This window comes from Micropterus salmoides, unplaced genomic scaffold (genome assembly GCF_014851395.1).
Source record: "Micropterus salmoides isolate LMB-PRFRI ecotype aquatic unplaced genomic scaffold, ASM1485139v1 Ms_hic_scaffold_14, whole genome shotgun sequence".
Taxonomy (NCBI): domain Eukaryota; kingdom Metazoa; phylum Chordata; class Actinopteri; order Centrarchiformes; family Centrarchidae; genus Micropterus; species Micropterus salmoides.
Window position 1 is genome coordinate 10,737,111 of NW_024040485.1, and position 27,339 is coordinate 10,764,449.

General features: G+C 40.1%; 2 protein-coding genes across 2 annotated transcripts in view; one reads left to right on the forward strand and one right to left on the reverse strand.

The window, feature by feature from the left end:
- The window catches only part of LOC119901860 (dynein heavy chain 8, axonemal-like), a 44,348-nt gene extending 33,382 nt beyond the window's left edge, over positions 1-10,966 (forward strand). Inside the window, exons 63-93 of the mRNA XM_038717588.1 lie at positions 505-658; positions 868-1,032; positions 1,205-1,431; positions 1,527-1,645; positions 1,757-1,860; positions 2,103-2,279; positions 2,377-2,544; positions 2,860-3,075; positions 3,369-3,506; positions 3,609-3,736; positions 3,874-4,045; positions 4,141-4,296; positions 4,393-4,548; positions 4,634-4,816; positions 5,095-5,200; positions 5,303-5,555; positions 5,663-5,853; positions 5,944-6,065; positions 6,147-6,262; positions 6,413-6,615; positions 7,284-7,357; positions 7,463-7,615; positions 7,723-7,878; positions 7,997-8,113; positions 8,203-8,304; positions 8,407-8,567; positions 8,687-8,843; positions 8,926-9,078; positions 9,299-9,488; positions 9,622-9,743; positions 10,596-10,966. Of these exons, the coding sequence (XP_038573516.1) occupies positions 505-658; positions 868-1,032; positions 1,205-1,431; positions 1,527-1,645; positions 1,757-1,860; positions 2,103-2,279; positions 2,377-2,544; positions 2,860-3,075; positions 3,369-3,506; positions 3,609-3,736; positions 3,874-4,045; positions 4,141-4,296; positions 4,393-4,548; positions 4,634-4,816; positions 5,095-5,200; positions 5,303-5,555; positions 5,663-5,853; positions 5,944-6,065; positions 6,147-6,262; positions 6,413-6,615; positions 7,284-7,357; positions 7,463-7,615; positions 7,723-7,878; positions 7,997-8,113; positions 8,203-8,304; positions 8,407-8,567; positions 8,687-8,843; positions 8,926-9,078; positions 9,299-9,488; positions 9,622-9,743; positions 10,596-10,883 (4,927 nt within the window). The 3' untranslated portion in view covers positions 10,884-10,966. The remainder of the gene's footprint in view (positions 1-504; positions 659-867; positions 1,033-1,204; positions 1,432-1,526; positions 1,646-1,756; positions 1,861-2,102; positions 2,280-2,376; positions 2,545-2,859; positions 3,076-3,368; positions 3,507-3,608; positions 3,737-3,873; positions 4,046-4,140; positions 4,297-4,392; positions 4,549-4,633; positions 4,817-5,094; positions 5,201-5,302; positions 5,556-5,662; positions 5,854-5,943; positions 6,066-6,146; positions 6,263-6,412; positions 6,616-7,283; positions 7,358-7,462; positions 7,616-7,722; positions 7,879-7,996; positions 8,114-8,202; positions 8,305-8,406; positions 8,568-8,686; positions 8,844-8,925; positions 9,079-9,298; positions 9,489-9,621; positions 9,744-10,595) is intronic.
- A 7,314-nt stretch (positions 10,967-18,280) lies between these two features.
- LOC119901861 (retinal homeobox protein Rx2-like) lies at positions 18,281-25,849 on the reverse strand. The gene is made up of 3 exons (XM_038717589.1): positions 25,567-25,849; positions 20,480-20,736; positions 18,281-19,926 (listed from the first exon to the last, which is right to left on the reverse strand). Exons 1-3 carry the CDS (start codon positions 25,847-25,849, stop codon positions 19,489-19,491), a joined length of 978 nt encoding a protein of 325 aa, XP_038573517.1. The 3' UTR covers positions 18,281-19,488.
- Positions 25,850-27,339: the final 1,490 nt, after the last annotated feature.

Here is a 27,339-nt window from a genome sequence, read left to right on the forward strand (position 1 = left end):
CACTACAAAACAAGCTGATTACCATATCACCTAATTCTCATTAATTCCAATGTTTGTAAGTAAATGTATATATTGTATGTAATTTGTTGTTAAAATAATAATGGATCACTTTGTCACCCTTGTTATTTTGATAACTTTGTTGTTGTTGTCAAATGTTGTTGGAGGATTTGGAGTTATAATTTGTCCTATAGTTTATAAATAATATTTTCCAGTAGTCGAAAACCTATAACACATACAGTACAGTACATTATTATGGTATGTGTTTTTTGGGACTTGAGCAAATTGTCATGTACATATTATAAGGCCATTGTGATTAGAAACAAAACATGTTTAAAGAAGTACCAGGCCTTTTTGTTTAAAAAACAATGGAATATGTATTTTTATCTTTTTGTATTGCAGATCCAGTTATACATAATTGTGCATCTGTCACTGTTTTACTGCATTCACACTTGCAGGAGGAATTACTGAGGGTTTGTTTCTTATACTGCTATGTTTTCTCATCAGAACGTACAACATAACTAATTTCACGGATGACCTGAAACTGTTGTATAAAATAGCTGGGGCTAAGGGAAAAGGCATCACCTTCATCTTTACTGATAATGAAATAAAAGAGGAAGCCTTCCTTGAGTACCTCAACAATGTTCTTTCATCTGGAGAGGTGAGAACTTAACTTCAAAATGTTTCATGTCTTTGATGTCCCAATCCATGGTCATCCAAACCAGCTGAGTCTGAATTTATATAATGTAGTTGAGAACTTTCCTATTTATCCTAATTAAAGAAATAAATAAATCCTATAAAACAACAACAAAGAGGTCAGACAAATGCTTTTACTGGTCCTGATGGTTTCACTGAATTAACTGTGTGCAGGTCTCCAACCTGTTTGCTAAAGATGAGATGCTAGAGATCACCCAGAATCTGATCAGTGTGATGAAAAAGGAGTTTCCTCGTGTTCCACCAACTTTTGACAATCTTTATGACTACTTCATATCCCGCTCCAGAAAAAATCTGCACCTAGTTCTTTGCTTCTCTCCGGTAGGTAAAATCTTTGTATATTCAATACTTTATATTTCTCTGCATCTTTATTTATTTGTCCACATTGTTACCTACTGAATTCTTTGCTGTTCTATATTTTTTTTGTTTTGTCACATTACACACGCATAAGTGAATATTCTCATTTCAATTACATTGTATATGATCTTGACAGGTGGGGCAGAAGTTTCGCTCCAGATCCTTAAAGTTTCCAGGATTAATTTCTGGCTGCACCATGGACTGGTTCACCCCTTGGCCCAACGAGGCTTTGGTGGCTGTGTCCAACTATTTCTTGTCTGAGTTTCCAATGGTTTGCTCTGCTGATGTGAAGGCTTCTGTGGTGACCACCATGGGCACATACCATGACAAAGTGTCAGATACTTGTGAAAGCTACTTCGAAAGGTATAGGTTCACACTGCTACATTGTAATTATTTATATCTAGATATAGAGACATATTTTACATGAAGGTAAAATTGTATGCTGTTTGATCTTTCAGGTTCCGAAGAAGGACTCACGTCACTCCTAAATCCTACCTCTCTTTTATAAATAGTTACAAAACACTGTACACTGAAAAGTACAACAATATCCACACACTAGCAGAACGCATGAATGTTGGTAAGGAAGTTCAGCAGCAAGGCTATGACATGCTATAAAGATGACATGTATGGACAACTTTGCAAAGTCTACTCTAGGGAAAGGATTTTAAAAGGTGTTACTGTTTTCCAGGGTTGGCGAAACTGATGGAGGCTAGTACCTCTGTGGCTCAATTATCCAGAGATCTTGAAGTCAAGGAAAAAGAGCTGGCTATAGCATCTGTAAAAGCTGAGAAGGTAAATTATACAGCCTCCTGCAATCCAAGATGACCATGTGTAGAAATCAGAATTTACAAAATTGCATAAAAACAAGTATTAAAGGTTCTGGCAAATATGATATGATATGATATTGGTCACAACTATCTGCCCCAGTACTGAAAACTGAAAAACTGGATGAGAGGTCAACAGCTTATAAACATTTATGTGATACAATTTATTGTACTATATCATTTGTAACACATTTCTTGTTGCATTCGCAGGTGGTGGCAGAGGTAACAGTCAGTGCTGAAGCTGCTACCATTGTAAAGAATGAGGTCCAGGTTGTGAAGGATAAAGCCAAGAAAATTGTGGAGGGAATTGAGAAAGAAAAAGCTATTGCAGAGGAAAAACTGGAGGCTGCCAGGCCAGCTTTAGAAGAGGCTAAAGCTGCACTAAATGTGAGATTTGTGTGATTTCATTAGTTAACTCTGACTTATTTTTGTATCCACACCATATACAGTGTTCTATTGACAAATTTAAAAAAACCATCAACAGACCATCAAGCCTGCTGACATTGCCACTGTGAGAAAATTGGCCAAGCCACCACATCTGATTATGAGGATTACAGACTGCTGCCTGATTTTATTCCAAAAGAAGTTGGACACTGTCTCCATTGATCCAGAAAGGCACTGTCTTAAGCCATCATGGGGAGAATCACTGAAAGTAAAAATCATTTTTATTAAATTTCAGTTGCAATTAATTTTTGTTACAATTACACACAGCCATCACATAGGTATGAATGTTGTTTGTATGTAGGTTCCAGTTTTGCACAATATGTAGTGTTATAATAATAACACACTCAAAATAATCAACATTGTAACTATTGTATTGTTACTTGTGGATCCCTTTTTGTAAAAATGTTCTTTTCTACTCATCCAAAGAAGGTTAAAGTCAAGAGCAACTGGACTTTAACCTTCTTTGGATAACTATGACCTGGATGACTGAGAACCTTCACAGACATTCTTTTCTACTCTTTAGCTTATTGGTTCCACTGGTTTTATGACGTCCCTCCAGCAGTTCCAAAATGACAAAATTAATGAGGAAGCAGTAGAACTTCTGCAGCCGTACTTTGACATGGAGGATTACACAATGGAAAATGCCAAGAAAGTGTGTGGTAATGTAGCTGGTCTGCTAGCATGGACCCGGGCTATGGCCGCGTTCTTTGCCATTAACAAAGAAGTGCTGCCTCTCAAGGTAAAGTTAATCTTCATCATTGCAGCCAATCATTTTTTCCAATATAGATCTGGCATAGCTGACTATTAAAGTAAAAAAATCAAAGCTTTAAACCTGTTTTAGGGTGTACACATTCATTTTAGGTGAATATTGTGGGAATTGTACCTTACAGCTCATAAACTGGATTATATTTAAAAAGAGACATTGTAGACAGATGCGTTAATATTATAATGATGGTACAAATGCTACTACATCCTACACGTGTTGTATTATACTTTGATTTTGCTGTGAACTTCAGTGTCCTTTGTGTCCAGGCTAACCTGGCCATTCAGGAAATCCGACTAAGAGTGGCTAATAATGAGCTAGGCAAGGCTGAGGCTCAGCTGGCCGAGAAGCAAGCAGAGTTTGACAAAGTCAAGGCCAAATGTGATGCTGCTATGAAAGAGAAGCAGGTGCGTTTCAAGCCTGTAAAACATTTTTGATATTGCATTTACTAAGCTAGAAATTGGAATTGAAATTGTGGGTCACTTAAAATATCAATATCGTTTTTTCAGGACTTGTTAGATGATGCTGAGATGTGTAGGAATAAAATGCAGGCTGCATCTGCACTTATTGATGGACTTAGTGGAGAGAAAATTCGCTGGATAGAGCAAAGCAAAGAATTTAAATCACAGATCAACAGGTAGGTTGCAAAGAAAACTGAATTTAGCATTGAAAGAAGTGACGCATACAACTTTAGGGACATATATTATTTATATAATTGGGATTGACTTTTTTAAGCGTTTAAATGAGGTCATTTGCTTCTATACTTCTTGTCAGACTTGTGGGAGACGTGCTCCAGCTCACTGGTTTCTTGTCTTACTGTGGGCCATTCAACCAGAGTTTCCGTGAAATGTTATTGAAGGACATCTGGGAGGCAGAGCTCAGGAGGCATAAAATTCCTTTTACAGAAAACCTCAACCTCATTTCTGCGTTAGTGGACCCTCCCACCGTAAGAACAACACAAACGCAATTTTAATTTGACCTCACTGCTAGCTGCACACGAACTTATTCATATGAACACATTTACACCTGTTTATGTTTCAGATAAGTGACTGGAACCTTCAAGGACTCCCAGGAGATGACTTGTCCGTGCAGAATGGTATCATCGTCACAAAAGCAACAAGATATCCCCTCCTCATCGATCCCCAGACTCAGGGAAAGGCCTGGATTAAAAGAAAAGAAAAGAATAATGCACTCCAAGTACATAGAGAAATTCAGTGAAGTTGTGCCATTTTCCCACATATTAGTTGTTTGGGTAACAGATGGTATGGAAGCAATCTGTGATCTCTCTTTCAGGTGACATCACTCAACCACAAGTTCTTTCGCTCTCATCTGGAAGACTGTCTTTCCTTGGGATGCCCACTGCTTATTGAAGATGTATGTGAGGAGCTGGACCCTGCCCTTGACAATGTCCTTGAGAAAAACTTCATTAAATCTGGGACTAGTTTCAAGGTAATCAGCTGTAATACCCACTTGAATTGAACACTACAACTGTAAAATATGTCCTCTCCTAAATTCCTGAATTTGTTTTGTATAGGTTAAAGTGGGAGACAAAGAGATAAACGTGATGGATGGCTTCCAGCTCTATATAACCACCAAACTGCCTAATCCAGCATACACCCCAGAAGTCAGTGCAAAGACATCCATCATTGATTTCACTGTTAACATGAAGGGCCTGGAGAACCAGCTACTTGGTCGCGTCATCCTCAGAGAGAAATATGCAAGTGTCTGTTATTTCCATGTTGTACCATACAGATTTTCCTCACGTGGATTTTGTATTAGTGGTAAATAATATAACATGAACTGGTGAAAACGTCAAGTATCACTTGGCAGCCTCCCAACAAGTTAGTTGTGTCAGTGTAGCTGAATCAATGTTTCCTGTTATACAGTATTACCTTGTTATAAGAGTACTGACCACATAATATTGGTCATGCTTTGGACTGCATGGGAATTTCAATTGCTCTAATAAGTTGAGAGTTATTTTAATTCTTTTAATAGGAACTGGAGGCAGAAAGATTGAAGTTAATTGAGGATGTAACTGCCAATAAGAGAAAGATGCAGGAGTTGGAAGACAACTTGCTGTACAAACTCAGCAGCACAAAAGGTACAACAGTTACTGGTGTAGATTAAGGGCAGTTTCTTCTAATCCATACTTGTGATGTTTTATATATTTCTAAAAATAAGAAAAATGTTTGTGGGATTAAAGGTTCTTTGGTTGATGATGACTCCATGATCGGAATTCTGAGTACAACTAAGCAAACTGCTGCTGAAGTTAGTGCAAAGCTCAGTATTGCAGCAGACGCAGAGTTGAAAATCAATATAGCTCAAGCAGAATATCGTCCCGTTGCCTCCCGAGGAAGCATCCTCTACTTCCTCATCACAGAGATGAGCATGGTCAATGTGATGTACCAGACCTCCCTGGGTCAGTTCCTCAAACTCTTTGACCTGTCACTAGCAAGGTATGGTTTCATCAAAACTGGCTTAAGAAATATGTCTGAATAATCATGGTGTTTGTTTTGAGGATGGAGCATGTGGCTGTAACAGCCTTTACTATTGTTACTATCAGGTCTAAGAAGTCCTCGAAAACTCAGAAGCGGATTGCAAACATCATTGAATATCTAACCTATGAGGTGTTCAGATACACTGTAAGAGGCCTGTATGAAAATCACAAGTTCATCTTCACACTCTTGCTGGCCCTCAAGATTGACTTACAGAATAACAAAATAGACCGTAACAAATTTCAGATCCTTATTAAAGGTAAGATAATCATCACTGCAATTAAAATCTAATGCATCTTTCGGTTATAGCATCGTGTAAAATGATAACTTATTTAGAATATGCAAATAGGTGGCGCAGCTCTTGACCTGAAGACCTGCCCCCCAAAGCCATTCAGTTGGATCCTGGATATGGTATGGCTACATTTGGTGGAACTCAGCAAATTGCCACAGTTCACTAACATCATAACCCAGGTGAGCTTAAGTTCCATCGATCATACATATGAATTCTCTATAAAAGTCCTTACAAGTTGTTGCTATTGACGTATTTTGTAGGTGTCTCAAAATGGGAAATCCTGGAAAGCATGGGTCAATCTTGATGCTCCAGAGGAAGGTGTCATTCCTGATGTATATAACTCCCTCGATGTCTTCCATAAACTTTTGCTAATAAGGTTGGAACTTGCTGCCAGTTGTGTTGCCTATGTGTTCAAATACACACTATGATATTAAATAGACCCCGCGACCCTGTACGCAGGATAAGCGGTTGACGATGGATGGATGGATATTAAATAGAATATTTATACAAGCAATTTCTCTCACAGGTCTTGGTGCCCTGACCGTACCTTGTCTCAGGCCATAAAGTATGTAGGAGATTCCATGGACATGAGATTTGCTGAGCCTGTCATCTTGGACCTTCACAGCACATGGGAGGAGAGTGACCCTTGCACCCCTCTGATTTGCTTCCTTTCTATGGGCTCAGATCCCACCGACCAAATTGAAGCACTTGCTAAGAAACTTCAACTTGGTGAGCTTTACTGCCCTATTAAATTTACAACTTTTACAGTCTTTACATCTACAATAATAATTTTATTTATAATTTATAAAAAATCAAAAATCAATATGTGGTTGTCAGTGCTGATATTGTGGTGGGCCGCCACAAATAAATCAATACATTGGAAAGACTGCAAGGCTTTGTACACGATTAGCATATTTAAAATCAAATATTTGTTTTACTGGAAGCCAATGAGGGGAGGCAAGAACTGGGGGGATGTGGAACCTACCTATTTGTGAACAGCCTCGCTTCAGGCTAGAGTGGACTGAATGTTCTAAATAAGAAAGTTCAACTGAAAACAAAGATTTTTGGCAGCAGGCTTGATGTTGCTAGCAAGGGGGCCAATAAAGTAAGTTACCTCCTTAGTGAAACCATCAGGCCGTTCATGAGGACCTCCACTTTATCAGAATTTAGAAAATTTTTAACAGAAGTGGCAGTCATGAAGGGGTTTAAGGATATTAAGGTTATTAGGTTTAGCCGAGAAGTACAGTTGCCTGTCATCGGCATAGTATGAGAACAGACGCCACTGGAGAAGATTAAGCAGATGACCCAGTGGAAGCATATGTAATGAAAACAAAATAGCATGACAAGTCTTACATGTGCTGTATGTCAAGAACTCACTACATTGTTGTTTCTTATAGAATGCAGAGCTATATCCATGGGGCAAGGTCAAGAGGTGCATGCCAGGAAGCTTGTTCAGACATCGATGGCAAAGGTGTGCATTTTATGTTAATTAAGTAGTACATTGTATGAATGAATACTTTCAAAGTGGTGGCTAGCCATTTCATCTGAACTGTGGCCTCTATCTGGATGTGTATAGGGAGGCTGGGTCCTTCTGCAAAATTGCCACCTGGGCCTAGAATTTATGGATGAGTTGCTTGAAACTATCACAACAGCAGAGACCATGCATGACACTTTCAGGGTGTGGATCACCACGGAACCACACAACCTGTTCTCTATCACACTCCTACAGGTGACACTTAAACAAAGCTTTTATGTCAGGTGGTATGATATATTACTTAATGTATTTCTTAATTTCCTGATATGTAAAATCATAGAGAGATTATTTCTCACCTTTAGTGTTCTATCAAGTTTACCAATGATCCACCCCAGGGAGTGCGTGCTGGCTTGAAACGAACATTTGCAGGAATTTCACAGAACCAGTTGGAAGTCAGCAACCTGCCAATGTGGAAGCCTTTACTGTACAGTGTGGCCTTTCTCCACACTTCTGTGCAGGTACTGTCCATTCCAAATTCACAGATGAGATAGAGGAGCATATTTACTGGAGCCAATAAAGAAATTTTATAGGCTTGATGTTATATGTAATAGTGTGTTTTATTGGTTCTTTTTTTAGGAACGACGCAAATTTGGACCATTGGGTTGGAACATACCGTACGAGTTCAACTCTGCTGATTTTACTGCAAGTGTTGAATTTGTTGAGAGACACTTAGATGATTGTGGCCCCAAAAAGGTGAGGATTCTGCAACAGTGGTCTAACTTTAAAGATTTACTATACTATCATCTTCCCTCGCATTTCATTTTGTGCTTTTTTCCCCATAGGATGTCTCATGGGTAACTGTGCGATACATGCTAGCTGAGGTGCAGTACGGAGGAAGGGTTACAGACGATTATGACAAACGCCTACTCAAGTGTTTCGCTCGTGTAATAAGCCCATTTCTGTGTTCATTCATGTGTTACATATCCTTGATCGATATTTCAATTTAATTTTGTACAATATATGACAATTGGTGTTTTTAATTGCAGGTGTGGTTCAGTAAAAAGATGTTTGATCCATCATTTTGCTTCTACGTGGGCTACAAAATTCCAATGTGCAAGACAGTTGAGGAGTACATGGAATACATTCAGAGCTTGCCCGTTGTGGATTCACCCCAAGCTTTGGGGCTGCATCCTAATGCTGACATCACGTAAGGAAACATTATCCTTAAACTATCACTGAAATGAATACTGTGCCTATAATGTGTGATTTTATAATGAGTAATATTATTACTCATAGCATTCATGCTCTGTGTTCATTGTTGACTAGGTATCAGACGAACACATCTGCTGAAGTGCTGGACACAATCACAGATATCCAGCCCAAGGAAAGCGGAGGGGGATCAGGAGCGACTCGGGAGTCTATTGTTTATAACATGGCCGGGGACATGTTGGAGAAACTGCCTCCTAATTATGTGCCACATGAGGTCCGTCTGTTTATTCAGTAGGGTTTAATTCACTAATTCTTTCACCAACTAAATTCTAATCTCTGCCACTTTGTATGTTAAGGTCAAAACCAGGCTATTGAAGATGGGAGCTCTGAACCCAATGAACATTTTCTTACGCCAGGAGGTGGATCGAATGCAAAAGATCATCAGTGCGGTGCGCTCTAGTCTGACAGACCTGAAGCTGGCCATCGACGGTACTATCATAATGAGCGAGGTCAGATTACCCATTTATCCTATTACTCACGCTAAAACACTAGCTCTTTTGTTTTTTTCTTAAAATACTAACTTCAGTACATGTTTGTGATTAAAATCTAAAACAATTACGTAATGAATTTTGATTTTTTATTAAATGTAAAGTGCAAAAATCTCTTTTTAATCCTTGAAAACGCAAAATATTGAAGCTGTGAAACTACTGATCTGTGTTTGACTCATAGAACCTCCGTGATGCCCTGGACAATATTTTTGATGCCCGTGTGCCAAACCTGTGGAGGAAAATCTCCTGGGAGTCATCCACACTGGGCTTTTGGTTCACAGAGCTTCTGGAGAGAAATAAACAGTTCCACAGCTGGGTGTCTGAGGGGAGACCCAAAACGTTTTGGATGACAGGCTTCTTCAACCCACAGGGTGAGAAACAGGTTTTTGTCGAGTGGCAATAATAAATTTGTCGTACACCAATAAATAGTATGTAGTTTTAAAATAAAAGGAAAATAAATCAATAATGTGTTAGTTGTTTAATATATTAATATGATGTTCACAGGATTCCTGACAGCTATGAGACAAGAAGTAACAAGAGCAAACAAAGGTTGGGCTCTTGACACAGTCACCCTGACTAACAAAGTACTGAAGCAGGCAAAGGAGGAGATTACAGCCTTACCCACAGTGAGTCAGAAACCAACTAATAACAAAAAATCAGCTTAGACTTACATTCATGATAAACTTGGTCAGACATTGTACAACAGTATTTTCTGCTCATGTTGAATGCATGACAGTTGACCTTCGTTAAGCTAGCCATTCACAGCGCAGTATAGGACTCACTCTAACTGAGGTCCGTCACTTTCATGGCTGCACTCCATTGACTCGTATGCAAGGGGAGTCGTTTTCTAGCTTTATTTTGCTGTATTTTTCCAAGATATGGTCAAACGCTGTTCCTAGGGCACTTGTAATATTTACAGTTGTTACCCAGAGAGCTTGAGAGGACAAGTACGATTTATTCCCTTTACAAAACCTAAAACCAATCCAGAAAAATGTAGGCTGTGGATTGTTCCTAATGTAATGTTAGTTAGCTAATGCTACTTAACTTACTACTGAATAGAACGTTATAAAACCCTACTGCTTTAGCTTTTTAATGATTGTAATAGTGAATGGAGACCTACCCAGCTTTACAGGAACAATGTTGATCATTAATATAGTTTTACTTTGTCTCTATCATTAGATGATGCAGAGGTTCACTTTTACTCTGTGATCCATAGGCTTTAGCTTTTGTCTTTATTTGTTTCACATCAGTTTGACAGCCTGAATACAACCTTCAAATGTATAATGCAAACCTTTGTCTCCTTTGAGAATGCTTTTTAGTTTTTCGAAAAATTACACAATATTTCTCCAGTGATAAATACGACAGGTCTGACAGTTTGTCAGACTTAACTAAGGGGGCGTGGCTTAGCAAATGGTCAATTGGTGTTTATTCTTAAGGGAACATGCATTATTCTGTCACTGACTGCCTTTCCTCAACAGGAGGGAGTTTATGTTTATGGTCTTTACCTGGATGGTGCCAGCTGGGACAGGAAGAACACCAATCTCATCGAGTCTGCACCCAAAGTGTTGTTCACACCCTTGCCTGTCATCCACATGTTTGCCATCAACTCCACTGCCCCGGTGGATCCTAAGCTTTACCTCTGTCCCATCTACAAGAAACCAAGGCGCACCGACCTGAATTACATCACAGCAGTGGTATTACCTACCATTGAGCCACCAGACCACTGGATCTTGCGTGGGGTTGCCCTGCTATGTGACATTACTTAAAAATTAGCAGATGTCTGAAATAATATGTAATATTGCTTAAAAGGAAAATAAATATTCCTTTTTAATGTCCATCATTCTTCAAATGCCTGTCAAGAGGAATACTTAAGATAGTAGTTATATTGCTATGTTGCAGTGTATTACACAAAAATGCAAATACCATTTAAAGTGGATGTCAACTAATTGACAAATCTGTCAAAGGCATCACAGTGAGGTAATGGACTCACAAAGCACGACTGAAGGCGGCTCACAAAAATGAACAGTTTATTGAACCAACTCCAAAAAACTCACAGGCAGAAGTACAAAATCTCAAGGCAGAAGTCATAGTTACAAAACGGAGAGCTAAGGTCAAAAACCATAGACTATTTAAGAAATGGATGTAGTCAACATGACGTCACCCGTTGGTTTGTGGACTGCGGTTTTGAAGCCTCGAGTTTGGCCGATAGGGCACCACCATGTTGAGTTTTTGCAACCAGCAGCACCGGACGTGACCATATTTGGACGAGACTGTTGAGCTAACGGCCGTGTGCGGAGCTACCTAGCTTGCTAAACTTGGTGCATCTGTAATTCACGGAAACTGTCATTTTAACAGGGCTTATAACTTTGTCTAGCGAACAAAAATAAATGGTCTCACCAGGGGAAGTGAACAGCCAACTCCTAAGCTTTTTTAACGGCGCTGGTTAAACTTACAGTGCCAAGGGTCGAGTCGCCTCTATCCTGATTGATTGAGGTTGCCATGGTAATGTCAATCATAGATAATCCTGCCCTGAAACATACTGTGCTTTATGGTCTATTTTAAAATAAATGGGACCATTATTTACTAACAGAAGGCCTTCCAGAACTTGGAAATAAATTGCGGGCCCCGGTCTGACACGAGATCTTGGGGAAGTAAGTGCAACCTGAACACATGGGATAACATAATTTCTGCCCTCTCTTTGGCAGACAGGAGTTTAGCCAGCGGAATGAAATGTACCATCTTGGAGAATCTGTCAACAACAGGATGGTTGTGTAACCTTCAGTGGAGGGAAGCCCCGTAACTAAGTCCAGGAAGATGTCAGACCAGGGGCTAGATGGAACAAGGAGGGGCCTGAGGAGTCCAGCTGGTGGTTGACGGGGCACCTTGCTTTGTGCATACGCAGGACAGGCCGCAACGTATTTTCTCACCCCTATGTCCATGGAAGGCCACCAAAACCGCTTTTTAATTGCGAATAAAGCTTTTTAATTGCGAATAAAGTTCTTTTGACTCCGGGGTGACAGTTGAGAGCAGAGGCATGCGCCCAGTGGATAACCTGGGCCCTTAATTCAGAAGGCACAAACAGACGGTTAGGTGGGCAGCCTACTGGGGCGGGCCAGCGTTGGCCAGCCTGACCCGGTCCTCCACCTCCCAAGAGACTGCTCCCACCACACACGAGGAAGGCAGGATAGTCTTCTGGGACTTAGGGGCAGAGTCAACATCAAACCAGCGGGACAGAGCATCTGCCTTAACATTCTTAGATCCAGAGCGATATGACAGCATGAAGTTAAAATGACCAAAGAAAAGGGCCTACCTGGCTTGCCGAGAATTCAGTCGTTTAGCAGTGCGAAAATACTCCTCTTGTGGTTCTTGTGAGCTGTCCATACCAAGAATGGCTACATAGCCCCTTCCAGCCAGTGTCTCCACTCTTCCAACACCGCTTTGATGGCCAGCAGCTCACGGTTAACAACATCATGATTCCTTTCTGCAGGAGACAACTTGCGAGACATACAGTGAGGAAAATAAGTATTTGAACACCCTGCTATTTTGCAAGTTCTCCCACTTAGAAATCATGGAGGGGTCTGAAATTGTCATCGTAGGTGCATGTCCACTGTGAGAGACATAATCTAAAAAAAATAAAAATAAAAATCCAGAATTCACAGTGTATGATTTTTTAACTATTTATTTGTATGATACAACTGAGCACCACTGTACAAGATTATGAATTTCCTCCTGATAAGAAGTCTCATCGTTGTTTGAAATCTGGCCAATGATGGTGGTGTCGTCAGGATGCAGCCGTGGGTGTACAGCGTGAACAGCGTGAATCCGAACTGACTGGGTTCTGTTTGTGAGGAAGTCCAATATCCAGTTGCAGAGTGTTGTATTTAAACCCAGAGTGCTGAGTTTGCTGATCAGTTTCATGGGGAGATTGTGTTGAATGCTGAGCTAAAATCCACAAACAGCATTCTGATGTAGGTGTTGTTTTTGTCAAGGTGTGAGGGCTGTGGAGGCCAGTGGAGATGGCACCCTCTGTGGATCTGTTGATTCTGAATGCAAACTGGTGAGGATCCAGGCTGGCTGGGATGTTGTTCTTTATGTGCTAAAGAACCAGTTTCTCAAAGCACGTCATCTGTTATGGGATTGCGTGGTGTGTGGACAGAGGACCCAAATGCAGCACTGAGGGAAAAAGGGTGAGAGGGACTGGAGTGGAGGGAGAGGAGGACGTCGGGGAAGCACAGGTACGGGGAACCAAGGAGACAGGGGGCCAGGGAGCCGGGGAAGCAAGGAGAGGCGGGGGAACAGGGAGGACGCCGTGAGGGAAGTCCAAGGAGGAGTGGGCCAGTGGATGAGCCCAGCCGAACGGAGGACGAGTGTACCTGGGAGGGAAACAGACAGAGAGACGAGGTTAGGGAAGACAGCGACAAGGCACAAGGTAAATGTGAAAAAACAAGAAACATGAAAGCCTGAACGTGGGGGTGGCACCGGGTATGGAGCAACGACTATCAAGCGAGGATGGTGTGGAGAACCGGGGTTGAAATACAGGCAGTCATGAGGTGACTACTGGCAGGTGTGGCAGGCTGATGAGATGCAGGTGCTGGTAGTTGGCTGGGCTCAGGAGCAGAGGGAGAGAGAGCACACAGGGGAGAAAACACATGGAGGCAGGCAGAGAACAGAAAACCAAGGAAAGAGCAGAAAAACTGATAAAAAGGAGAAAAAACCAGGACACTCACCGTCAGCCGGTCTGCCACCACAACATCGTCAGAATGGGGGTGAGTGCCACAGGGCAGTAATCGTTCAGACAAGACACTGTAGACTTTTTAGGTACAGGAATGATGGTGGCCGTAACAACGTCAACTAGCTTATTGGCACAGGTTTTTAGTACACGGCCAGGAATGTTATCAGGCCCAGCTGATTTACTCATATTCACTCTCAGCAGGACTCTCCTCACATCTGCTGTGGATACTGACAGTGGCAAGTCCTCTGGAGGTGGAGGAGACTTTACTGCTGACTCCTTGTTGAAGAGATCAAAGTGAGCACAAAAGGTGTTAAGTTCATCTGGTAATGTGGCCTCACACATGATGGGGGAGCTCCTGCTTTTGTAGCCTGTGATGTTTTTGATGGCCTGCCAAGTATCTTTGGTGTTGAGATCTCTCTCCAGTCTCTGCTGATGTCTCCGCTTTCCCTCCTTGATGCCAGCTTTCAGTCTCGCTCTAGCGGTGCTGCAAGCCTCTTTATCACCTGACCGAAAAGCAGCTTTTTTGGCTCTAGATAGAGCCCTCACATGTCCATTCATCCAGGCCTTCTGATTGGGGAATTATTTTATCAGCAGTTACTACATTCGCATGGGTGTGTACCCTGCACCACTGTACAGGTTAAAGTTACAATAATCTGAGAAACTAAATGTGTCACTCAACAGCTGCCACAGCTGGATGGCTTCAAATAGTATGGACAGATGACATCTGCTGAGGACAACTGTCAAGCTGACCACCAACATATTCCTGTTGCCATCCCATGATTCCAACCACCAGACCACTCGGACCTATACTCACACCAGCACCGAAATGCAGGAAACTCCCATTGGAGAGAGCCACGAGAAGAGTACTAGTGAGTAGTTATCGGGGAAATGTGTGGCACCAAACTCTGATCAGTACTAATTACAGTATAGGTATAATCAAGCTCTTCTTAGTCACTCCTAAGTGAACTCAATTGTGCTTCTGACACGAGATGTGTTCTAATGTGCACAACACAATTCACAGCTTGCTTGTTGTGGCTGAGTATTAAAGAGGTCATATTATGCTTTTTGGCTTTTTTCCTCTCCTTTATGGAGTTATATATCTTCTTGCAAGTAATAGGTTTGCAAAGTGAAAAATCCCAAAGTCCACCCCAAAGGGAGTTCCCATCTCCCACAGAAAACACTGCTCTCAACTGCCTGAAAACAGCTGGTTTGAAGTCCAACCGTTTTCCTTTCATCCCTGTGACAACACATGGATGAAAGCAAAATGCACGTCATATAGTGCTCACCAAGCAGCTAGTCCAAAACGCCCTCAAAAACACTGATGGAAAAACACTGAGCTGCAGCACACACCTCCCTTCCAAACATTAGCAACCCTCCAGGCAGTCATTGGACAGAAAGTTGTTACTGTGATGTAGAGACAGAGCATGAAAGTTACATTTGTTACAAATTAATAACTCACCACTCTGAAACTCTTGCTCCAGTCCATGTTGCTAAGCTGGTAAGGGGAACATATACAGCTGAACTGAAGACGTGTTTAACGGCTTCTCACGACCCGACCTTCTCTGCTTCTGATTGGCTAGTAGTCCTTAACTAGGAACTGCGCATGTGCAACTCAAAGATCATTTAGAGACTAGATGTATCACTCCATAGCTAAAACGAAGCCTTTAACACAGGGTGAAAAGAGGAGCTGCAGCAATGTGCAGTAAAAATATGGTGTTTTTTGAAAATTAAACCATGTAAACCAGTTCTGGTAGAACCCCTAAATAAGATTTTGAACCTTAAACTGACCACAGGTGGTGTTCTCCTTTAACTCCTGTCGTTGTTGTTGATAGGGAAACTATTTTGAGTATGACCTTAATATTTTATTGTCAAGTGGAGAAAAACAAATATAACTGCATAAACAGATCATTACAGAAAGTTTGACGTTATAACTGCTAACAATCAAATTTTTTTTGTAAAGTTCTGAAAAACAATAACGTAACAGCAATGAGACATTACTCAAAATCTATAGCAGTCTCATAGTAGTGACATGTTTGTCCGTTATGGTTACGTTTAGATATGCTGACTGCATGTGAGTGAATGCAAAATTAAGCCATTAACATGTGTGCCGGTGTATGTTATGCACGTGTGTGTAAGGCAAGAGTGGGGTTACTGTTTGAGTGACATGTCCTTTTTCTCAAAGTGAATACTGGGCCAAAGACGAGCAACTGGCGCCAGCCATCAAACCCCCATCCCACCCTCTGAGTGATCCCCAATTATGTCAAGAGGGGAAAATGGTGTCCCTTTGAAAAGTGTTCTTAATCAAACCCAATTAATTCCGCTCCTTTCCCTTATTATTTCCACCATGTACCATGTCCCGCTAGTCAGCCTGTTAACTAGAGCCTGGGCCGAAGAGAAGGTCACGCTTGGCCAAGCAAAATAATATAATAATGTGTGTAATTAATTGCTAGCTCTGAGTACGTCTCTAGCAAATTCTGGGTGATGCTGACAAAGGTGTGGGACGAGAGGGTTATCACAAAATATAGTATAGTCTTAACACTTCGTCTACATCCTTTCCACTGATTTATTATGCCAAACTGCTGAGGCTTATTAATGAGTAGGTGTGAGCATGAGTAATAGCAGGTGAGTGAGAGAAATAACTTTATTAGCCGCATTATGTTTATCTTGGGCAATTATGTTTATAGTACAGAGATGTTAAGATGGCTACATATGGTTTGGATATCATTTTTCTTATGTCCGCAGCCAACTAAACCAACTGTCAAAATGTCCAACACTCAAAGACTAGTATTAATCTTGCAGACAAGTCTAAAATAGTTGTTAAAGACAGAATTTCTCTCTCCAGTGGCCAAACAACTTCCTTAAGGGTTTGACCAATAGCAGTCCATTAAACATGGCTAAAGCTAGGGTAATATTTTTTGTCCTATTTTAAATTGTATTCTCTAAAAGGGGTCGAGGTTAAAACCTGGACTTAGTTAAAACCAAAGTCATCATCCGTCTATTAATGATGCAGTGCTGCCTAGGCCAGCAGACACTGTAAACTCAGACATCATTTCACTAAGACTTAAAAATAACAGTACATGTAAAACTATTTCACTACTTTCCCAACAGTTTCTTTTGCTGTTCAGGTGCAATGTTATCAAATCAAATATAATAACCACAGAAGAGTGTTTCATTTTCCCTACTTCCCCTTAGAGAATCTTTGCACACCAATTTTTCTTTGTAATTTACTGAAGCTTGAACAGCTCTCATGAAGCCACTGTTTCATTACCTACCCCAACATCCAAATGTAGTTTACTATAGAAAGAAGCTGTGAAGCATATGACAGAAGCATCTGATTGATGTCCACATAAAAAGAAGTTGTTACAAAAACAGTTTCAGGTTGTCTGCCTACTGAGACACTGTAGTACTCAGATGCAAAATAGATGTCTATACAAACTTCCAAAAATAAATTGGAGCAGCAAAGCCACACAGGCTACTGGAGGGCAATTAGAGCTTGAGCCCTTGTGGCCTCTGCAGCCTAGCAGGCGGGGCCTCCTGACACCCCTGGTTGGGCCTGATGGAGTGGAGCTTCATCTGTCTAACGGCCTGGCAAAGCTCCACAGGCCTCGACGAACACAACAGGCCTCCATCAGGGCAGCTCGCTCTGTCACACCTTACATGGCCTATTGTCCACCAGCGCTCATTAACAGCACTAAGTCATGTTGGTGGCTCACTGCATGTGTAGAAAGAAAAACAAGATTCACAAACAAAGTGCTTCTACAGTGGTGCTACTGTAACTTTATTCTGTGTTTTGCACATAAAAGAAAATAAAATTCATATTCTAAAAACTTGACAGGACTAGAAGTTAGTATACAATGATACTGACAACTCATAAAAATATTTAAAAATAACAAACATCCTCACACACTTATACATGTGTGTTCCAGTAATAAGAAATGTTCTTTTTTATGTCTTTGGCTTTTCAGTCCACTGTTGTCAACAGGGATTATAACAAAATAATAAACAACAAACCCATAAAACTGACAGTGTGGATGCTGCCATTTCTAAAGGCCATGATATACAGATAATGTTTTGAAATTATATAAATGACAACTCTTCGTTACTAATCGGTATGGTGTCTACAGACGACATCCATTACCAGATAAATTTCCCTCAAAGCATTGCCACAGTACCTTTTAGGTAGGTATTGATAATACTACCTTTATGACACATTATTTGAGAAATAGTGGAAAGCATGGGTAAAATACCTAGCAAGTTCCTGTTCCCTTGATTCTATTACATTCGATGTTGTCGTTCAAGAGAATGATCATTAATGGACATTTTAATGCACACACACCAAATGCACACTTACAGTATTAAACACACCATTATATATCATATATATATATATATATATATATATATATATATATATATCACCATTACCCTTTGTCTCTGGAAAAATGTCAGTGCAATGTCATTTCCTTCTTTTCTGGTCCAGCAGTTATGTCACACAGTAGGTAAGAGAGGCTGCCAGCATTTATTAACTTTCTCACTCCAAATCCACCTGACTTGAGTGAATATTTTGTCAACAATGCAGTGAGGTGTATCATTTACCAATAGGGATGAAAATTAAGGGAGTGCATAATGAATGTTGTGTTGTACCTGTAAATTAGAAATCGTATAAATGGTGGTTTTATGGGAGGGGCAAAGTTAATCAGGTCTTGAAAAGGGTTTTTCTGGGGCATCTGAGGGCATTCTGTCTATGGCTGACAATCCGGGGTTAATCGCTTTAAAAGCAGTAATTAGGTGTTAAGAGGTATGCTTGTCTGTTTAAATTAGCCTCTGAGCCAGATTATGCTCTGTGACTTCCGATAACCTCCTCCATCAGGGCTCAGTGCTCTCCAAAAGGCCAGTTTAATAATTTTAATTAAAAAACACATAATGCCTATTGACCTAATCAAACATACATTTAAGTGGGTGAGGTGGTTTTGAAATACACATTTATGCCCACTTTCAAAGCAAATTAAACGATTTCTGGAAAGCATTTACACTATCCATAAAAAACCAAATGTATTCTTAAACTGTCTAGTTTTGGAGATCGGGATATCAACAAATGCCCTCAAAGCACATTAGTGTTCATTAATCCTTGAAGATATTATCACTTCAAGGGAACAGGAAAATCAAGAAGACAACCCTTATTTAAGACAGTAAACTTGTATGAATTTGTTTGAATTTCTCATCAAGTAATAAGCCCAAACACAAAACATTGCTACTACTGACCACATGGCTCTACTTGACTGCTCATATAGTATAGTCATGTATATCAGAAATATACTAAATTAATGTTGATACAAAAGTGTTAAACATTCATGCTCCTCGATATTCTCTTACTCCTACCTTTTGAGCTAAACCAAAAATAAATGACGCCCAGACATTTGGGACAACAACATGGTTCATTCAAAATTAATCACATTTTTAAAGTGATTCTTTTCACAAGAAGTTCATTTTCAGAGTTGCTTAATAGTGTCAGTGAAAAAATAACTGACCCCTTTGATGTCGTGTACCCACTTCATTGGTACATGAAACAAACAGTGGATAAGCAGTTTGTAAACATTCACTGGAGCAGCTCAAAAATCCGTCCACAGTGCCTCATCGGATCACATGTGCTGCCAGGTTTTATCCATTGATTGAATGTGCTCTTTGGCCTTCATCCTGAGTGCTGCAATGCTGGAACTCCTGTCGTCCTCCATTGGGTATTTATCGTTAAAGCTGGGTGGGCACTGATAGGGAGGGGGCCCCATTGGCTGCATACCTTGGACCATGCCAGGTGGGGTGTTGAGGAAGCTGTGGTTTGGATAGGCAGACTGCAAGCCCTGCGGTGAACCCATGAACCCTGGGATGGTATGCATGGGCGTGGCACTGGAGATGGGCGAGGTCAGCCAGGGATCGAGTGGCATCGGGTTGGCCATTGGCCCCACGCTAGGAGGCATCGGGGGACGATTGAAGGATAGCATGGGGGAATCATGGAGCTTCATGGTGCTAGTGTCAATCTTTTCTTGACGTCTCCATTTGGCCCTCCGGTTCTGGAACCACACCTAGACAAAGATAATTCAAGTAGGATGAGATGGTGCTGTGATGCACTGAGACACAACAGCAAAAGTCGGGAATCAGAAAATAAAATGTTAGACCAATTGTGCTGTGTATTTTTGGATACTACCAATAGGTGTTGCAGGAGTTGCAAAATGTAATTTGGTGCCCACAATAACTCCCATTTAAATAGACTTTCAACATTGATACATCCCTGAAATAAATATGTCTTATTCTGTTGCCATTCAGAGCTTGTAGTAAAATAGATTTGGAGGTTGGACCAGTGGTTTTGGAACAGAGGTGTTGTAGGTTAAACTTTGTCATTAAAATCCACCCATTTTTTTTTTTTTACTGCTGGGTGCTAAAGGAAGGTTGGGAAAACTTGATGATGAAATGATGTATAAATCGTGTGAAATATTAATTATTCAGCATTTTAAGCCTAATGAGGCTTCTGACAAATTATTAACATGATTTACCATAAATTGCAGTTCTCTGTTCATCATGAACTGTGTAACAAATACAGTAGTACACCATTAGGATGTCACATACTGTAGTCCTTACCTGGACTCGCACCTCAGGCAAGTTAACCTTCATTGCCAACTCCTCCCGGCTATAGACATCAGGGTAGTGGGACTTTTCGAATGCTCGCTCCAGCTCATGAAGCTGATAGGTGGTGAAGGTGGTACGGTTTCTTCTGTGTTTCTTTTTAGTGTGCTCTTCATCTTTAACTGTCTCTGGAGACCCCTCGGCAACATCCACTTCATTCTGCAGGTTGCCCATTTCCTCATCACACTTGTCACCGGAGAAAAGGTCCGATTCTAAAATGAAGGGCGGGATACATATAGTAAATGAGTTAATGTAACACATGCCAACATATGCTTGATACCAGTTGCACATGTTAACATGACAGCAGTCCTTACATCTTGAAAACCTTTATTTGGCTGAGTAGATTAAAGGACGTAAGGACAGAGCAATTTAGAGCTTAAAAAAAGCAGTTAAGGATCCCGGAGAGGTATGACTACTTTACATTTAAAACAACCAAATTACCAAACCACATTTTAGAGACAGTCAGTTTTGGGTACCACCACGCCTACAATTTCAAATGTCAAGAGTAATGACATGATATATCAATGAATCTTTGGGAGTTCACACCTAAAAGCTTTGTTTGGTTTTCTAAAACAACTTCGTCTGTGTTCATTCATACTAAATAAATATAACTTTTTCACATAGATAAAAATACATTTTGAGATAGATAAAGCATTTCTCAAAGTAAAACCTTGTGTTTTTATTTTATAATTATCTTTGAACTTTTATTTATTCCATGCTTTGCACCATTTGGCTTTTCTTACAATCTCTTACCAACAAATATATATAGTAATAATACCTTGAAAACCATTAAAGATGAACCTTACATGGTTTTATGGACTAACTAAGACAAAGTATGTGTGTGACTTCAAAAGTCACTTTCAACATATCACCCTGTTTAAACCAGAAATGTAGTTACCATTTCTAGCAATATCTGATTATGCAAACTTTTTTGCATGAACGTGGTTCACATTCCACAGCATTTCCAAAAATTGTATCTCTTAATAATGCATTCATTCTGGAGACAAGAATAAAACCTAGAATTTACCTCAGCTTTCTGAATACTAGTTGTAAAATTATCCTTTATTTTTTTTCTTTGATGAGTAATGAATGCATTATACTTCAATCTATTGTATTTTTTTTTCTCTTGTCTAGTTTTAAGACAAATATGTTACCAGATGAAGACACTTTACTAATGTGTGATTGTATGTGTGATATATTAACAACTAACTCATCAAAAAGTGAAATCTTAACTCTTCTTGTGATAAAACAGCTTAATGACTGATGCCCTTTATTCAGTTGAGGGCTTGTAAACACCAGGGGTTTGGCAAGTCCAAATGACATCACGTCTTTCACTGAATGTTTCCCTTCAGTAATCCCATAGTAACAGATGCTACCAGTTAAACCTGAGAGTCCCCGCCTCCTCTTATAACAAGGGACTTTAGTTGGCTGAACAGTCATAGTCCAGATTGTGTCTTCCCAGAAATGGATGTAGAGCAAGTGAGCCATGTGTGTGATGCACCAAAGCTCATTAATCTTACCAAATCGTTTAAGGCAACATGGTTAACAGATCAATGGCTTGAAATAATCATGGCAAGCAGCAAAAGCTTTGTGTTCAAGGTAGTTAGTGAAATATTTAATGCAAGATTGGTTTAAAGGTGCAATACACCATGAGTAGGGAATGAGTGGGACGATGGCTTTGCCCATCAAAAGTTGCTTCCACTTTCTTCCTGGACAAAAATGTTATTTCAACATCAGCACCATCCCATCTGAATTGTGTTAGTGTTGACCTCTAAATTAAACACAAAACTCTGTCAATCACGAGGAAAGTTTCAGAGTTGGTCAGGAACCATTCTTTCAGCATAGGAGTTACTCTATGGCTTTGGAATGTAATATAAATCTGTACAAATTACAAAAAAACAAAACAGAAATGACTCCTTCTCCAACACTAATCTTCTTCTCCAATGTCTATCCATTCGTGCTCCTCCATTGGTCAGACCTGCCATTGGCTTTTGGCTGCTATGGCTACTGTAATGTACCTTTCATATTTTTAGCTATTAACAGCAGTTGCACAGTAGGCTAGATTCAGACAGAGGTGATTTATTACATCCTACATGTACTAAAATTGTCTCCTTGTTATTAAAAATCTGTACTTTTCAGGCGTGCGCCAGACATGTAAAAAATCTTTTGTGTTGCTTGAGTAACTGCAGACCACATAACAATTATATATGCCAGCCGGAATGGACTTTTCTCACATACAGAAAGCAAGAAGAGCACAGGTTTAACTAATTACATTAATCCTAGCTCTCCTTTCAGATGTGCCGTTAAGCTAGCATGCACAATACCAGAGCCCTGGCACTTAAACACCTGAATGGAATGTAACCGTTGTATTAGTACCGTAATTACAGTGGTGTGTGTTTGCCCCCTTCCTGATTTCTTTTTTTTTTTTGGAATGTTTGTCACACTGAAATGTTCGAGATCATCAAACAAATTGAAATATTAGACAAAGATAACACAAGTAAACACAAAATGTAGTTTTTAAATGAAGGTTTTTATTATTAAGGGGTGAAAAATCCAAACATACATGGCAATTTATTAAAAAGTGATTTCAACAACTGTAATCAAGCGTTTGCGATAACTGGAAAATAGTCTTTTTTTCAGCGCTGTGGAGCAATTTTGGCCCACTCATCTTTGCAGAATTGTTGTAATTCAGCCACATTTGAGGGTTTGAGCCTTAACCACTTTTTTAAGGTCATGCCACAACATCTCTAGGCCACTCCAAAGTCTACATTTTGTTTTTCTTAAGCCCCCGACATACTTGCTTTTTAACAATATGTAGGCATAGACAGGCGTAGAAAGGCATAGACGACGCGGATGGCATTGTCCACATACTTGCCTGCATATTTTGCGTGTATCTGGAGGATTAAACGTGAATCCACTAAGGGGCAGATCAGGGCCGGATCATCCCTTGCCGACACTGGATTATCTTCCTTGACAACCTCCAAATGTACACATTGTACACAAACTAAACATAGCGACACTCAAGGAGGTTATGATTTTAATGAGGCATCATAACGATCTCTGTAAATGCGGACTAGCTCCAGGAGTCTTACTTTAAACATCCTGCAATAAATCTCCTTTTTTAAAGTCTGCTGCTGACCGTCTTTTGCGTTTAATGGTGGTTGGCAAGCCAACTGCATACCGCCACCACCTGGGCTGGTGTGTGGAACAGTAGATTGCTGCTGACCTGCCTGTCAGATCGACATACTGCCCCCATGTTCATTTGCTGAATTCCATCTCTCAGACATGTAGTGTTAATTTCTGGAGACGTGCACAACCTACACTCCAAAGGAACAGAGGATGCGTGTGGCAGCCATCTTGCGTACGCGAACGTGTGTTAAAAGCAAGTATGTCCAGGCCTTTAAGCCATTCAGAGGTGGACTTGCAGGTGTGTATTGGGTCATTGTCCTGCTGCAGAACCCAAGTGCGTTTCAGCTTGAGGTCACGAACAGATGACCAGACATGGCTGGATTTTTTGGTAGACAGCAGAATTCATGGTTCCATTTACCACAGCAAGTCTTCCGGGTCCTGAAGCAGCAAAACAGCACCAGACCATCACACTACCACCACCATATTTTACTGTTGGTATGACGTTCCTTTTCTGAAATGCTGTGTTACTCTTACGCCACATATAATGGGACACACCATCCAAAAAGTTCAACTTTTGGCTCGTCAGTCCACAGAGAATTTCCCCAAAATTCTTGCGGATCATCAAGATGTTTTCTGGCAAAACTGAGATGAGCCTTTATGTCTTTTGCTCAGCAGTGGTTTGTGTCTTAGAACTCTGCCATGCAGGCCATTTTTGCCCAGAACTCTTTCTTATGATGGAGTCATGAACACTGACCTTAACAGATGCAAGTGAAGCCTGCTGTTCTGTGGTGGGGTTTTTTCTGACCTCTTGGATGAGTTGTCACTGCACTCTTTGGGAAATTTTGGTCCGCTTCTGGGAAAGTTCACCACTGTACCGTGTTTTCGCCATTTGTGGATAATGGCTCTCGCTGTGGTTCGCTGGAGTCCCAAAGCTTTAGAAATGGCTTTATAACCTTTTCCAGACATATAAATTTCAATTACTCTGTTTCTCATTTGTTCCTGAATTTCTTTGGATCGCAGAATGATGTCTAGCTTTTGAGGATCTTTTTGTCACTTTTACAGCAGGTCCTATTTAAGTGATTTCTTAATTCTGAACAGGTGTGGCAGTAATCAGGCCTGGGTGTGGCTATAGAAATTGAACTCAGCTTTCCAAAGATGTGATAAACCACAGGTGATTTATGTTTTAAGACAGGGACCAATCACTTTTTCACATAGGGTTGTGTAGGTTTGGATTTTTTTCCCTTAATAATAAAAACCTTCATTTAAAAACATTTGCATTTTGTGTTTACTTGTCTTTGTCTAATATTTCAATTTGTTTGATGATCTGAAACATTTCAGTGTGACGAACATGCCAAAAAATAAGAAATCAGGAAGGGGGCAAACACTTTTTCACACCACTGTACGTGTGGTTGTCATAAGTCAGAAGAAAAGCTGAAAAACCTGTAACTGGGAAGTGTGTGAACTGATGTATGAGACATTTAATGTATTTCCATTTGATATTCCTCGTATGTGAGAATGTACCTGGCAATAAATCCGATTGTAATTCTGATATACAGTAAAAGCGTAGCCATTATAAAAATGCATCATTTTATTTTATTTATTTAAGCATCATATAGATTAAATAACATTTAAAACAAGCAGACCTATAGTCTGTATTTGATAATGTCAGATATTGTATGTAGGTTTTCTCTAACTTTAAAGCAATATAAGTGGACATTTAAAGAAAAAATATGAATTCAGCAGCATAGGACACTGGTGAGTAACATACAATACATACAAACTTGGTACAGCTCTAATTCCACTTGTTAAGACAAAAAATCCCCCCAAAAATCCCCCCAACTCTTTACAATGTGGTAGAAATGTATTAGATAGTATTTTTGCCTGATGATAGTTTCTTTTCTGAAAAGACTCACCGTGATAGGAAGAATGTTGGGAGCTGTCACCCAGTTCTGGAAGGTGCCCATAGGGGTCTGATGGGACCTGCTTCTGAAGGTGCTGTGGGTTTTCTACGTTTGTTTTCTGGCTGTCATCATCTCCTACTGAATGGAGTAAAGGGTCTTGGTCTTTAGTGAATCCCAGTATGACATCGATACTGTGGACCCTGCCTCCACTGCTTGACCCAGCACCTTTTGCCATGTCATAGTTGTCCAGGCAGCTATCATCCACTATTCCCAGGGTATCCATTGACAAATGCATCCAAGCCTTTGGAGACACTTTATCTCTTCTTTGTCAGAAAAAAAGCAAACTTCTACAAAGTGAGACAAAAAAGACCGGTTGTTGTACAGAGCTGTTGTTTTGCTTGACGTGCAATGGAGCAAATTTACTGAATGTGAAGCAGATCAAATTCGCATCTTTGTCTGCAAAAGAATTAGAGAAGAGAAAAGAAGACATGACAGATACAGTGCACTTAGGTTTTTCTTTTCCACTGTTTTTACATGTAAGAGTTGTAGTGGTAATTAGACATGTCAATGTGATATCTGTATTAGCGAGCAAGGTTCCCTTGTTTTTATTATTAAGATAAATATCTTCTTTTTTCAACCACAAGAAACTTCACCAAGTTATGTTATGTTCATATAATTTCCATTGGATGGAGAATCATCATCAGAAACAGTCATGTGTCACACGCAGGCCTTTTAGGGGCCAATAAAGTAAGATAATGAAATAAATAGTCGGAAGAACTAAGAAGTGAATCAGCCCAAGACACTTGAGAACGTCTTGAGAGGCACCAAAAAGTAAGCTGCACTTGGACAATATTTACATCTATTGAATGAAAATGAGCATTATACAAACCCAAACAGTATGATGCCATTATTGACTGAATGCACAGTTAGGAAGTACATAAAGTAATCTTACCTTCCTTCAGGTTCCTACCACAGGCTACGCTACGCACATGGTGTCTCTGTAGTCCATAAGTAGACAAATGACACTAACAATATCTACTGTAGTCCCTTGTTGCTCCCAGTTAAGTCCTTGAAATCCCCTGCACACAAGTGAGCAAAGGACCTACTGTTGGTGTCCTGTGCAAGAAGCACATGCAATGTCTTTTTCTCCTGACAAAACTCTCCTTAACCACACAAGACACCCAAGCTTGCGGGGGGAATGGTAGTAAAACCAAAGGGGTTTAAGAGGTTTATTAATTGGAATCCTTCCCCTTTAAGAATGACTGACAGTTGTTTTCTGGTCAAGTAATTGCTCCAAATGTGTCCTGCATTCAGACCACAGAGGGAGGCCATTGCTAATGAAGCCTCGACAAAACTTTCTTTCAAAAAATCTATTGTCTGAAAGATAATGGCTCGTACTGAGAGTTTTTGCTAATCCTTTCATTATAGACAATGTAAGGGAGAAAAGACACAGAGATGGACTTTTAACTTGAATTGCTACACTGTAAAGACTTATTTCTTTTGGAAAAGCTGGCTTTAATACAGAAATAAAATAAAACAAGGAAGTGAATTACTTGTTCAAAGCAAATTTGATTAAATTTCATTATTTTATGGGGGGGAAATAAAAGGTAATGGTATGATGCTTACCTCTTTAAGACATGTTGTCTAATTATACATCGTTAACTATAAATGATACACAACTAATAAGTTGTCTAATAACAATCAGATGTTTAATTTTTCATGCGCATACCAGGGGACCTACAAAAGGCCAAAAAAGGCAGTGAGGTATAAAGTAATGAGAGAAAA

Bases quoted from the DNA above. Each gene is read 5' to 3' on its own strand.
- LOC119901861 (XM_038717589.1), bottom strand. From the start codon at position 25,849: ATGCATTTGTCAATGGATACCCTGGGAATAGTGGATGATAGCTGCCTG. The intron at 20,737-25,566 runs GTGAGTCTTTTC...CCTTCATTTTAG, and splicing joins CCAACATTCTTCCTATCACG to AATCGGACCTTTTCTCCGGT. The intron at 19,927-20,479 runs GTAAGGACTACA...ATCTTTGTCTAG, and splicing joins TGCCTGAGGTGCGAGTCCAG to GTGTGGTTCCAGAACCGGAG.